This window comes from Paroedura picta, chromosome 3 (genome assembly GCF_049243985.1).
Source record: "Paroedura picta isolate Pp20150507F chromosome 3, Ppicta_v3.0, whole genome shotgun sequence".
Taxonomy (NCBI): domain Eukaryota; kingdom Metazoa; phylum Chordata; class Lepidosauria; order Squamata; family Gekkonidae; genus Paroedura; species Paroedura picta.
In genome coordinates, this window is record NC_135371.1 from 53,334,771 (window position 1) to 53,349,699 (window position 14,929).

Consider the following 14,929-nt stretch of genomic DNA (forward strand, 5'->3'; position numbering starts at 1 on the left):
CAGTTTTATCAGTGCCGTGGCGAGCCCAAGGTCACCCAGCTGGCTGCATGTGGGGGAGCACAGAATCGAACCTGACATGCCAGATTAGAAGTCCGCACTCCTAACCACTACACCAAACTGGCTCTCATGAAGCCCTTAAAAGAAAGGTGCGAGCAGACACCATTTTTCAAAAAAAATTTTTTGTTAAGGGCAAGGGGAACAAAGGATCATGGGAGGCTGCCTCTCCATGTGGAAAACATATGGTGAATTTCAGCTTGGGAAATGAGTGGAGGAAAGCCCAAATGCGGAAAGCAAATTTCAGCTTGCAGCATCCAATCAAAATACAAATTGAAGCTAAGAGATGTTATGTGTCCTAGTGCAGAAACAGAGACATTTTGTGCTTCTCAAAAGATAGCTTCCCAGCAAACATCCAAAATTATATCAACCCTCCTTTTCTATTCCACACTAGAACGGTTCCCTTTTAAATCCCACCAGAATTCCAGCAAAGTTGGTGCCTTCTTTACCCTCTCAGAGAGGCTATTCTATAAAACAAAATAACACTTTATACAAACATATAAGTATTCCTTTAAAGACACAAACAAAAGCTGATGATTTAAGGACAATGCACCCCATTTAGAAAAGCACAGGAAAAGGAACCCATTCTCAAACTCTACTTGATGGAAATGTCTCCCTCATTCTGCAAGATTTATCTGTTATATATTAGTAAAAAAAATCTTACCCTGTTCCACAGTTACTAGGCTATAGCAATATCCCACCCAGGCAAAAGAAATTATGCATAATGCAACAAGGGGGGATTCTTATGGAAAAATCCTCTTTGGAAGCCTTTTGGAAAAGTTCAAAGAAGATGCCTATTCTCCCAAATCCATAGCTTATATCATTAGCAGAATACTTGCTGGTTGTTGTTAATTACAAAACACTGAACATTACTCTCCTCTCTCAGCTGTTTGTAGACAACCCTACAACAAGATTAGAGGACAAGATGGATCCCATTCTCTGCTGGGCTGAAGTCCCACCTCCAAACCTCTAGGAATATTTCCAAACCAGGAGTAGCCAACCTCCAGGTGGGGCCTGGAGAGCTCCTGGAATTACAGCTCATCTGCAGAGTATAAAGATCAGCTGTTTCCCTATCTGTTGCAAGTGGTTAACCCTTGACAAGGCCAGAAGCATGACACTAAAAGTCACAAGGCTCTTGGACCTTGTATCTAAGCCCATAAATCTCAGCCTGTGGCACTCTAGTAGACTAGGAATGGGGCTGGTAAAGGCCCTGAACATCCTTTGGCTGCCACAGCCTATCACAATCCCAGAAGAGGTTGTAATGGAGCAAATATTGCAAGGAAAGCACAGGGTGAGCACATACCCACCTCTTGGGGAAAACACATCACTGCTGACCAGCTAGCCGCTACCTGAGAAGACACTGGCAGCAGCCTGGAAATGAATTATTCCTCCCCAGAGTGACACAGCAGCTTGCATGGCAGCTCAGCTGCAAGCACATCCCCGGCTCCATAAAGGAAGGCCAGCCAGTGTAGCCCAGTGTGCACGGGGCCCACTGTCACTTTTGACTGTGTGCATGGGGCCCTCTGGCACTCCTGACCTTGTCTGAAGCCAGGGGTATGTCACAAAAGTCTGCCCAATGCCCAATGACACATCAAGGAAAAGGATGGAACACCTAGAAAAGATCCTGCCTTCACCCGGCTCTACCTAGACTGCCAGTTGATCAGCCATTGTCATAGGAATGGGGGGAGAAAAGGCAGGGACAGGGTTGATTTATCCATGTAGCATGTCCTATTGGCTCCACATGGTGCCTTCCTCCCATGGATCAGTGTCACAGTGTCTCTCTTCCCCCCTTTCTCCTCTCAAAGGATAGAGTGACACCTCTTACCACTGTGGGGGGCTCCTCTGCCCCCAGTTTGATTGCTCGAGCTGCTATTGTACTCTGCTAGGGCCCTGTGAATCCTTAACCCACTCCTGGGCAGAGACACATCCCTATTATAGATTGGATGCAGGGGGTGGGGTTGGATGGGAGGTATGGCCACAACCCTTTAAATAGGAGACATCCCTCCGAAGAAGTAACTGCTCTTTAATCCCATATTTGGGCACAGAATCACTCTTCCTCCCTACATTTTTCCTCATGAGGAGACAGAATGTACATTTCTCCTCCTACACACACACAGAAACCGATATGAAAAATGAGTCACCTGTGCTTCTCTATCATCACTGAATTAGAATAAGAAAAGAACCTCACTGTTAAGAAATTTAGAAGTACAGAATTATAAACAGATGTTCACTGTCTCAGAAACGGTGACTTCCTTGCAAAGAACTCAAGGACCCTTATGTTTCTCACATTGGTTTAGACATTTATGAAGCAAGTAAAATACAAGTTTGCTATCACAAGGACACAATAAAGTTACTTGGCATTTTTAATAATTCTATAAGATGCGCTTGTATAAATTAGCTAGTAAAAAGAAGCAAGTAGTAACTATATTTTATAAACAAAGTGAACTGATAACTACTTATGTCTACATAAACAGGTCTAAAATTTGTCTTTGGAAGGCATAGTTATCAAAAATATAATGAGCCAATGTCTCAAAATCCACTTTTTCTGTTATCCATCATTTTATTCAATCCCGTTCCTCAGAAATCTCTGCAAAGAAAGTTTAAAGCAATGATGTGCACAGGATGTGCAAATATGGACATAGTGTAGATAGAATAAATCAGAGTCAAGTAGCAGATTTGCCATGGAGGGGCATTCTTCTTCTGTTCACAAGACTCTGAACTTCTAGTTTTCTGGGGACCTGGCAAGAGATGGATGTTTGTCATTTTAGCTGCTGTAGGGACAAACAAGATGATGGAGACAAAATTCCCTGTCTACTGGAAATTCAGGTTGAACCTTGATTTCTTTTAGCCACTGCCTTCACCTATGGTGGAGAAACAGGTGGAGGCAGAAGTGTCCAATCATTTGTACTTCATATTCTTCATAAATGGCTTTATCAAATATATTAGAAATACAAATGGTCTGGAGAGTTGCTCTACCGTCTTCTTCTGTCTTTCCAGGAGTGTTTAAGCTAATGGGAGGTTTCTGTAAATACTCAATTCACAACTATGTTAAGCATTCTAATTTTACATTTTAATTTCTTCATCTGATGAATTGCAGAATTCATACAGGGATTTTCAGTGCACTCCTAATCAGCATTGGTGAGTCCAAATGTTCCATATATATGGTAACTATCCTGTACTGCTTCTTGTTAATTTCATCTCCCCAGACCCCAATGGACAAGTTGAAACTGCTGTCAAAGCTCTTTCTGAATCGATAGCTTATTGATGCCACATGAATACAGAAGGGATAGGTAACAAATGGGAGCAGAATGGGACATGACAGAAACTTACTGGTAGGGAAGGTACCAACAACTCCTACCACAATACTTCTACATCTAAGTAGAAAGGAAATTGAAGAGTATCGGTTAGCAAGAAAACATAATTATTGTTTATTTTGTTTTAAATAGTGAACAAGAGGAATAATTTTCTATGGATCATGAAGATAAAGGTATACAGAAGAACTAAAGGTTATTTCTCAGTCTACAAGAGGAACCGAGAGCAATATGTGCTCCTTGCTGTTTACACTCACCACAACCAGAAAGACATCCTGACAGAAATGTCAACAGACAACACTCCTCCTATAGCCACCAGGGAGAAAATAATTCACATTTAGAGGATGACTCAGGGATCGTAATAACTCCCACCTGAGCATACAATTACAGATTTTCTCTTTTGGAGAGTGCTCCTCAATCACTGTTCTGATCCAAGTTAGGCAATTCAGTATTGAATAACTTACCCAGCAAAAAAGTGGACACTTATTCAGATTTGCAGAGTGATCCCAATCTACCCCATTTTCTTTTGTACATTTCATTTTATGATTTCCAGAACTGAGTATTGATTATATATATATATTCCTTTTGCATTGGCTAGCATTTACATGAAAACCGGCTGTTTCTTTAATTGTAAAACTGAGATCCAATAAACTGAAGCTCATTCCAGACAAGATGGAGGTAGTGTTGGGTTAATGACAATGCTGCTCACTGACTGAAGAATCAGTCTGCCCTGGAATGGGTTACACACTCTCCTTAAAGAAGCGTGTTCATAGCTTGGAGGTGCTGCTAGATCTTGGCCTACAGTTGGAGGCCTAGATCTCATCTGTGGCATTTATCACCTTTTCTCATTTGCAGCTGATATACCACTCTAACTGCTCCTCGAAAACTGTGATCTAGTCACACTGACACATGCTCTTATGACATCTAATTTAGATTACTGTAATGTGCTCTATACGGGACTGCTTTTGAAAACTGACTGAAAACTCATCCAAAATGTGGCAATTAGACTACCATCAGGGACAGGATTGTAGCATCCCAGCACTGAAAGATCTAGCACTAGCTGCCCATTTGTTTATAAGCTCTTCAAAAACCATTTATGCACTGGGAACTTCACTGCCCCAGCTCTCATGCAGGAGCACAAATCGGGGATGGATTAGGTGCACTAGGCCAAATGCTCCCCCGTGTGGGTGTAGGAAGAGGTGGGGCAATCTGCCATGACTAAAACTCCAGCCTGCAGAACAGCATGAAACCTCCAGTGCATAAACGGTCAAAGAGATAGTTCTTCTTCAATGCCCTAAATAGCTTGGATCCAGGGTGCTTGAAGGATCATCTCCTCCCATTTTGTCCAGCCTTCCAGCTAAAACCTTTCCCACAAGCCTTGTATTCGGGCCTTCAGAAGTGAGACAGGTGGTGAGCAGAGGCAGGTTTTTTTTTTTACCTTGCCTGTGAAATGTTATTCCCCCTGAGGCTCACGTAACATCCACACTCCTTTTTTAAGACACCAGGCCAAAATGTTTACCCTGTTTTTTAAACTAAAGGGACTGAACTTTTAACATCATTAAATACTCTGTTGGTCTGAGAAAAGACCCATTTAAAGCTCCTTCATGATATATCTGTTGCTTTATACAACCACTGTCATCACATCCTTTTAGTTTATTTCATTGAATATTGAAAATTTTATATTACTTAAAAATGTTAAAATGTTATCTTCATTCTGGTCTGTGACCATATCAATAAACTTGAGTTGACTTTTTGCTTTATGCTCTCCTGTGTTTTGAATGGTGGGTCATAAATGTTATTCCTTTATGATATTGCATGTTTTTTGTGAGCTACTCAGGCAGGTTCCCTGAAGAAATTTTCCATATATGCTTGCACAGAACACAAAAAAATAATTGGTATTAAACATATATTTTCATGTGACAATGTTGCTCAGTAATACATCACTTGTGCATCTTAAACTTACTTCCATATTCTTTTACATACTCACAAATATATCTCATGCATAATTTTTATCTACATTCATTAGAAAAACAACTACAGACTAGATTTATAATAAATGCCAAAATATCCACTGGAATTCTGATATCAAACTGATACCCAAGTCCTATTCATTTAAACTGAATATATCCATACTACAACACTTGAGCAATTTTTTCTTAGTCTTTAACTCTCAAACATTTTGCTGACAAAGTAAAGAGAGAGATTAAAACAATGTAAAGTTGGTTACAGACATTAAATACCAAAGCTCCGTTTTTTTGGCAATGTAGAAATCTAATCTGTTATTTAAAAAAAAATAATGTTAGGGTTTTTTGAAAGATGTTTTGATACAAAACAGTTTCATTTTCATTTTGCTGTAGACAGTAATACAAGATTACTCTGTTTCTACGCATTTTATAATGTACTATGAAAACACTTATATCACAGTATATCACAGTACTTAAAGTTTTGAAGGAACAAAATGATAGCTCTAACAGTATATGAACAGTTTTTAATATATTTATTTCAAATTCCTAGAAGTCCAGTACTAATCCATTCTGTGTTTGGTCCTTTATGATGTTTCTCCCAAGCCCAATAACCACAGTAGCTTCAGTGCATCCTCCACTGAGGTCCACAGACAGGGGCTGTTCTATTCATATCAGCATTATAGAATTCTCCACATGTGCAATAGCCTGACCATGCAGAACATTACCTCCTCAGGATCTAAATGGAACAACTCTTGCTCTTATCTATCATATCTAAGCCACACAGAACTTTGCATGTGGTTTTTGCTTATACTTCGTATTATTGTCTTTCCAAAATGTAGAACAAATTGCCAGAAACAATCTACTAGCAAATTTATCCCCATCTCTTTGGTACAACATACCTGGGTTTGGATTCTATTAAGCCCTCTGAACCAGAGGATTTGTCCACGTCGAAGTTCTCGCTCTGCATGATCAATTTCTTCCACGTCTTCATTCAGCTCCTCTTCAGGCACCTCTGGCTTTTCTGTGAGCCCTCCTGCTTCCTTTAGAAACTTTAGCCTACTTGTTGGGATGGTTGCAATAACCTGAAAAAGAAGTAAACATTTTAAAAATTAAGAAAATGGACATTGAATGCATAGAAGGAATATGAAAATCAAATTCTTGCTGTAGAACCAATAAATCATGAGTTTAATTTTATTTAAGGCATATACAGTCATTTGTTGAGTAAGTCCTACCAGCCCAAATTCCCTTAAAATCTGAAGGATTCTGCATGGACAGATGATCCATCAGATATTCTAAATAAGAGATTTCTGATGTACTAAAATTTAGATTTCAAGTGTAGGCCAGGAATTGTTTACAGATGCAGTACTGGTCTCCAGGACCTGCATAGTCCTTAACTTCAAGGATCCTTGATCTTGATTAGCAGATGTCTCCAGGAGAAACCAAGATATTATTGGTACCGCTCTAAAAATATTTTCATTTAAGCTTTCTTGTGCTCCACTTATAAGAACAGTAACATCACTCCATGAAGCAGATCAAATTAGTCATAAACAAATCACATTATATTGGTATCTGAGTTGGCACCTGAGGATAATTTTATATTGCTCTAAAAATAGAGTGTAATCCACTGTTCTGTTAACAGAACAGGTATATGATGTTTATTTATTTAGAATTGCATTTATAGCCTGCCACTCCCACACAGGGTGAGTAACCACAATAGCCCACAATAAAATCCCCCTAAAACAATAAAGCCCAATAAAACCCACCATTGGCGGTGATAAATAAAATCCTTCCCCAACTCTACAGGCTTCATTGCTGTGCCTTAGGGGGCATATCAGTAGGGATAGCCCAATGACCTGGCTGGCTCAGGGAGGGGCCCAGATCTTAATTGCACTGGACTCCACCAAAGACCTGGTGGAAGAGCTCCGTTTTACAGGCCTTGCAGGAACTGACTGTCAGGGCCCTCATCTCTCCCGGGAGCTCAGTCCACCAGGTCAGAGCCAGGACTGAAAAAGCCCTGGCCCTGGTTAAGGCCAGGGGTGCTTCCCTCGGGCCAGTTAACTCCAACAGATTTGCACCCACAGAGTGAAGTGCCCTGCGGGGGCGAGAACAAGATAGGTTGTCCTGCAGATATGATGGGCCCAGATTGTGGATGGCCTTAAAGGTTAACGCCAAAACCTTGAATTTGATCTGGGCTGCAACTGGCAGCCAAAACAGGCTGGATATGGGTCTTCCAAGGGGACCCTAGCAGCTGCATTCTAAACTAGCTGTAATTTTTAGGTCAGGGACCAGGGTAGGCCTGCATACAGCAAGTTACAGAAGTCCAATCTGGAGGTGACCGTTGCATGGATGACTGTAGCCAAGGAATCCTTTCACATTGACTAGTGAACAAAGGAAGAACAGTCTCTTCCACCTCATCAGGGTGTGATCAGCCAAAGTCAGCCCTCATGTATATGGCTCCCTACTTGATTGGAGAACACTAACGTGGATGCTAAAAATGCAAACTGGGACACGATTAATGCTTGCTTTGACTAGGGCCTGTTTTTGACAATTTAGAGGCCACCATTCATTTGGCTCACTGGTCCATACATGTGACTAATAGTCCACACAGAATCCATTTCTATGTCTGTTAAGGTTCTGTCTATGTAAAGAAGCAAAAATTACTAGTCACATTATATATTTATTATATGATGTATTAAAAAATTGCCGACAATTGTCAAAGGTGGAAACACTGAAACACATTTGGTCAGTGGCGTTGAGGCACTAATATGTTCATCAGATTCAATATTATCTGAGGCTATGTATAAAGACTTGAGGTGTTTAAACTTACATTGTATTATTAATATAGTAGTTAAGCCCGCTATACCTGAAATACAGCGGGCGCTACGAGGGCTCTCCCCGCCCCCTCCTATTCTAGCTCCTTCTCCTGCTGTGAAGCCGTCTCCCCCCCCATCCCTGCCCAGGCTCTCCCTGCCCCCAACTGGCCCAGCTTCCTGGCTTCGCGGCACACCGACCCAGCTTATTCCCTGGCCGCGAAGCGGTCTCCCCACTTCCCTGCCCAGGCTCTCCCCAACCCCTCCCGACCCAGCTCCTTCCCAGGCAATGAAGCCATCTCCCCCCCTCCCAGGCCAGGCTGTCCCCGCCCCCTCCCAGGCCAGCTTCCTGGCTTCGTGGCTGGGGAAGGAGCTGGGCTGGTGCATCTGGGACATGGCAGCCCAGCTCTTGGGTGGGCTGTGAAGGCCTTTTTTCCTCCCCTCCCGGGCCAGTTTCCTGTGGGCCTACCTCACCTCTCAGCGGCCAGCACAGGAATGGCCGCTGTAGGGCAAAGGTGGGGCATGTGGGGGTGGGTGGGTTGGTTGGCGCTTTGCGCTTCCCAACTGGTCAGTCCTGGAGCAAGGGGCCAATCAACAGCCATGCTGTGCGTGGCTGCTGATTGGCCCCTTGATCCCGGACTGACAAGCAGAGGGCCCAATCAGGAGGCGCCAAGTGAAACGCCTCCCAATTGGGCCCTCCACTTGTCAGTCCCGGGCCAGGGGCCAATCGTTGCTCCCCCATCCCGGACAGCACCCCCCCCACCCCTTACTGTTTTATTTATACTGCTCCACGGAGCGGTTACATATAATGTTATTTTTTATGCCTACATCATTTTAGACACTCTACAGTAGGGTTGTGCATGGCCAAATTAGCCATTCTAAGCTGATGCAGCCAGTGCCACTCTGCGGGGGGGAGACGCAGACTCCATCTGACGCACTGGTGTCCGTGCCTTCCCAACCCCCCCCCCCCCTTCATGGCGCGGCCCTGGCTGCGTCGGCCTGAAACGGCCGATTCATACTCTGCTGCGCACAACCCCACTCTACAGTTCCTCATCGGGCCTACAGATATTTCCCTTTTGTTAACCAAGAAAAGGTCTGCCCCATACTACTTGTGAAAGAGAAATGTCATTATTCAATAGAGGTTGTAAAGCATCAATGATGCATTTAATTGTTTTGAGTTGAGAGCTGCAGGTGACCACTAGTGGTGTTCTGTTATTGTCTCTTTTGGGTCTGTCTTGCAGCAGCTTTTCTGGGTACCATTTTGGCTTTCTTCATCTGTTTCTAGACATCATCAGGTAGAATAGGAAGTTGTTACAATACTCCCTGGGAACAGAAATATTGGCTTCTCATCTCAGTGCACATGCCAAGTCACTCATTTCTCATTTATACCTAGAAACTGAATGTTGTTAGTCTTAAAGGGGCCACTGAACTCAAGCTCAGTTCTCACATCTCTTGGTTATTCCTTTTTTATCTGCCTGCCAATTTGCTGCTATTTACTTACTATATTAAATGTGTTATCCCAATTTTAGCTGTATTTATTGCTTCGTTACTTGTGCATCTTAACGCTATTGAGCCCTTCCTGACAACTAACCCCCGCCCCTCTCACCTATATGTAACATTTATAGAAATCTGTTTCAATGCAACTGAAGGAGTGTACATCTAGTCATGTTAAGTCTCTCAGTTCCTGCTTAAACCCAGAATTAAACTACATGGGACTTGCAAGTGCCCCTGGACTCAAACTTTATTCTCAACAGATCTGCATGCTAATTTACAGCCAACTATTTGTATCTGTATGCTAATTTAGTGCCATTCACAGGTCTTAACTGCCTTAATCCAGTCTCAGCTTTAATCACTCAGTTTCTTACACATATGATTAGCTCTTCCTGGAAATTAACCCTCTCCCCTACCTATATGTAATGGCTGAGGAAATTTTGTTCTGTTGTATATGAAGAAGTGTGCATGCATACAAAAGCTTATACCTTGAATAAAACTTTGTGGGTCTTAAAGGTGCCACTGGATCCAAAATTTACCCTCTTTTGGCTGTTGTGAGTTTTCCAGGCTGTGTGCCCATGGTCTGGTAGTTTTGCCAGTAACTGTGGTTGGCATCCTCAGAGGTAAGACACAGAAAGATGGGAATCTCTCTTTACTCTCTTTCTTTGTCATTGTACTCTGGGGTACCCCTACTGGTACACATAGACCAAAGGTTTCACATTATTCCTTTCTGGAACCCTTTTATAGCTAATTTCCCCTTCTCTGGGTCCAGTTTGGGTTACAATAAGGGATTTGGGATGCCTCCCTCATGTAGATTTCAAACCTGTAACATTTTCAGATATGTGCTTAGTTTACATTATTTCATTTAATATCGATAATAAAATAGGTCAGCGTTTAAAGTTATAAGCAGTTACAAAAAATCTCTAATATAAGAGCATAAATCCTTAATTTAGAAATCTATCATTACCTTTGTAATTTAAGGAGGTGTCTGACACTTACCTGCCCCCACACAAGTTCACCCAGTCCAATAAATACACACCACATCCACTGGTCAAGTTGTAACGGAGAACAGCTAAAAGGTTTTCCACCAAACTGTACAATTACTATCTGTGGAAGGAAAACAGCAAGAGAGAAAATATGCCATTACTTAGCAAAAGAAAGAAAAAGAGGCTTGTCTAAGATTTTTAAAACATTCTGTGGGTGTTAGCACTTTTTCTTAAACATTAATATTTTCCTTAATTATTTTACCCTGATCTCTGCAAGAGATTAGTATGAAAATTGTGTAATGAGTTATGGACAAATGGCCTATATATCCTGATAGTTTTCATTTGGCTGAAGTAACTTGTATCTAAATTCCAAATAAACTAATGATGGAAGTTAGTCATGACAAAATTATTTCCAGCTTCTTTCAGTGTTACTTAGCCATCAACAAAATTAGCTGAATGAGGCCTTCCTTCCTAAGGACAATTCCATATCTACTCTGCAACTATAGTGTGCTAAAGAAAAATGTCAGCATAAAAGCTCTGAATAAAGCCCAGCCATATTTTACTTACTATATTCTGGTTTTGAATGTACTGTAGCTGATAATACTACAATTGTTTTTTTTTTCTGACCACATAATAGTTGTCACTCTAAAATTAGAAGTGACATAATTAATCTGCTCAGAGAGTTTATTCTCTCCGACCTGGGACAAATCATGGGTTAACAAGGAGACTATGGGAACTGATAAGACTGTAAAGTAAGGATGGGACAGACAGACCAGATCTGAGGATACAGAACAATGGAAATAACCAAAATATTCAGGAAATGCTTTGTTAAGGAAATACACCTTCTGAGGAAGGAGAAGAAGGGGTTAAAGATGCAGTACGGGGCGCTGCTTCATCACAGAGAACAGAGTGACAAAAAGAAATGGGAGAAAAATGTAAAATGCATCAGGAAACTAATCTGGGTGGAAAGAATGAAAAACAGAATACAAGTCTGTTTATGGCACATGGAAGGGGGTAGAGTGGATAATAGAATTAGGAGCAGAGACCTGAAGAGCCTTAGGTATAAGTTCCAGAACCTTAGTGCTATCATCAAGTTGAACAGTTGGCGGTGGGGAGTGGAGCATACAAACACTCAAAGAAACACCTTTTCCCTTCGTCTCCCCACAATAGACAACCTGTGAGGGATGTGGGGCTGTGAGAGGTCTGAGAGAACTGGGAATGGGCCACAGTGACCCGGCAGGCCTCAGGTGTCTCAAAGCATTTTCCAATCATCTTCCCTTCCTCTCCCCATAGCAGATTCCCCATGAGGGAGGTGGGGTAGAGAGCCTCAGAGGGAAGCTGGCAACCCTAAGAGGAAGTCTCTCTGTGCACAGCAGTCTTGACCTTAGTAAGGTTTTTTATACTGTTTTTTTATTTGCCAGGCCAAGGTTGAAGAAAGTCAAAACAGTTCCCATGTCTCTCCAGCCATTTACTTGTTCACTATTTACAGTTTCAGGCTGTAAATATTTATTTAGATCTTCCTGCACTTTCCAGACTCACAGGACTGATGCTGGTCTGTCTGTCTGCACCCCAGAATACAAACAGTTGCTGGTGAGGGCTGGCCATAGCCCAGGAGGAATAAACCTGCACCACTCCCTCCCAACTGCAGGCAAAAATGGCTCCTTTGAAGGCTGGATTCTGAGGCATTGTACGATTTTGAAGTCCCACCTCCAAACCTCTAGGAATATTTCCAAACCAGGGGTAGCCAACCTCCAGGTGGGGCCTGGAGAGCTCCTGGAATTACAGCTCATCTGCAGAGTATAAAGATCAGCTCCCCAGGCAGAAAGGGCTACTTTGGACGGGGTTGTGGTAAAAAAGAAACATTTAAGGCCTCCCACACAGGTTGTTGAATTGAAAAACTTGAGGCCTACTGCTCAGGGTTGTTGTGCAGATGAAACAGGAGACAAAAGAACCTCCGCAGTTTCGTCTGCAGAATAACGCTGTGCAGTGGCCTCAAATCTGCAGATAGTTGCAAAGAAGAAATACACATGCCTCGGCCATGTCTAACCCCCGGCCAGAGCAGTATTTTGAGAAGGGGCTTTTCTGTGGCCTCCCGTTCAGCCAACTCTTTGGCAGAAGGGGAAAGTCCCCCCTCAAAAGGAATGCCCACCCCCATGTCCTCAGACTCCCCTGCATTGCTCTCAGTAATGCCTCCCTCCCCTCAGTCAGGGGTTGTCAGAGGTTCCTTCGCAGCAGGCCTGAAGGGAGGGGGGGGGAGAGCACTCATCAGCCTCCTGCCAGCTCTTTCAGGGTTCTGAAGCAAAGTAAAAGAAGTTACAGTTGGACACAACAGTTAGGACAGCCTTGGGGTGAAAAGGGCTGGCATAGCCTGTCGAAGCCTCCGTTCTCATCCCCCTTGGCAGCACTCCTCCTCTCCCTGTGGTGATCAGGGGCAGATTGACAACGATGTCTCCAGATTGCCCCGGACTGGGCTGGGTGGGCAGGCCCTGTCAGAACTTTGGCTTTGTGCCTTCTGACTGGCTGGAACTGGTCTGTCCTGGTGAGGGCCGAATAGCGCCTTCCAATTGGGCCCTCACCTGGGCTGGCCCTGCCCACTCTCCGCCCACTTAGGCCTTAGCCTTTTATGTTTATACAGCGACAGCTGTATAAAGATCATGAACAATGGATCTTTACGCCATTGGTCAGTTTCGGTTTAATTTCTGTAGAAGAACACTTGCATAATTTTATGGTTGGGAGGTCACCGTAACATGAGGAACTTTATTAAAGGGTCGCAGCATTAGGAAGGGTGAGAACCACTGTTCTAAGGCATTCTATAAAGCAAGGCCATGGGAGTATGGATTTGGAGGCCAAAACAGTCCTCTTTTGGACTGGAGGAAACGTCATTTTCAAAAGATCCTTAGGTAGGAAAAAGGGCAAAACAAGCAACCCATCATTTGCCTCTTTTGTTTCAAATAGCCACCTGGCATAAAGAAGACTTGTCCCTGTGCCCAACTTTCTTAATTCCAGTTCAATGCCAGCAGAGTCAGGGCAAGACATATATATAACAATCCTCAGTCTTCCCATTTTTGGTAGGATTGGCATTTTTCCAAAGGCAATTTCTTTCTGTATTCCTTACATTCTGCTGCTTTCCTTGAATGCGGAATCTACCTTTTCTATGAGTAGCTCCAATGCTATAGATATTGGGCTGTGAACTACCATGGGAATCAGCAAGAATATCAATAACAATCTAACAAACAAACAAACAAACCCCAAAGAGGTTCAGAACCATAATTTTGACACACAAATTTTCCAACAAAGAGACACTAAATCCACAAGAAGCCATTTCCCCCACTCTATTGTAATATATTGCAAATGAAACTATACGAAGATAAAAGTCCTGCATAATATTTTTAAAGTCAATGAACAGTTGCCGTTGTCTTTGCTTTTCTTCCTAAGTGACAGAATAACGCATGGCTCATCTCTATGATCAAGATGAAAGGAACCTCAATGTGTATGCTGTGATCAGTGGGAGAAGGGAAACACAAAAGCTCATCCTGATTCTCCCAGCATGAATGTGCCAAAGGCTAGTTCTTTTCAGCAGCAGGAGAGAAGGCTAATCTGTTTCTGGGCTGTACAACTGTACAGGATGCATCTGGGAGCTCACATGATTAAATGTTTCCCCATGCCAAAAGGAAAAAAATCCTTTCTGTAGAAAAACAGCAGATCACAGAGAAAACTTGGCTAGAATCTGTCCTCCTAACATCATCTTCTCTCTCTCTCTCTCTCTCTCTCTCTCTCTCTCTCTCTCTCTCTCTCTGGTATGAGATTCATAAGCCTATAAATTGAGGCTGGAGGAAGCCTAGATGAGATCAGGAGTGCAAGAGGAGAGAAATTAGCTTGACAATGCTGAGAAATCACTGGGATAATCATTCCAGTCCCTCAATGCACCTTCAAAAATGACCATGCACAGAGAGCACAGAAAAGCTGCATATTCCCATTCTGTCCTTGATAATGGTATAGAATTCCAAGCTTACTTATTAATAATATACTTTATGTTATGCTGCCTCACATATCTAGATCTATCTTTAGTACTGTTGGGTCAATAACAAGAATTTCATAAAGGATATGATAGGTGGCAGCACCCTGGCTCAGATATCTGCTAAACTGAAGAAGAAAGGCTACTATTATTATTATTTTATTATTTATTAAATCTCTATACCACTCTTCCCATATGACTCAAGGTGGTGCACATGATAGCAAAATAAAGGTCTCTCCATAATACAAATACATGAAAAGAAGAGATCATGTAAGGGAGGATACAGATAGATCAAATG

At 42.5% G+C, this 14,929-nt stretch overlaps 1 protein-coding gene across 20 annotated transcripts in view; it reads right to left on the reverse strand.

Annotated features, from left to right (window-relative positions):
• ATP2B2 (ATPase plasma membrane Ca2+ transporting 2) overlaps window positions 1-14,929 on the reverse strand; it is a 658,100-nt gene that overhangs the window by 20,353 nt on the left and 622,818 nt on the right. For 17 of the 20 annotated variants that reach the window (XM_077325715.1, XM_077325701.1, XM_077325700.1 and 14 more), the window contains 2 exons: window positions 10,630-10,737; window positions 6,229-6,411 (listed from right to left, as the gene is read on the reverse strand). In XM_077325715.1, coding sequence (XP_077181830.1) covers window positions 6,229-6,411; window positions 10,630-10,737 — 291 coding nt within the window. Of the gene's footprint in view, window positions 1-3,384; window positions 3,429-3,622; window positions 3,672-6,228; window positions 6,412-10,629; window positions 10,738-14,929 lie in introns of all 20 variants that reach the window. The other 3 variants (XR_013229055.1, XR_013229056.1, XM_077325713.1) reach the window with 2 other exon arrangements.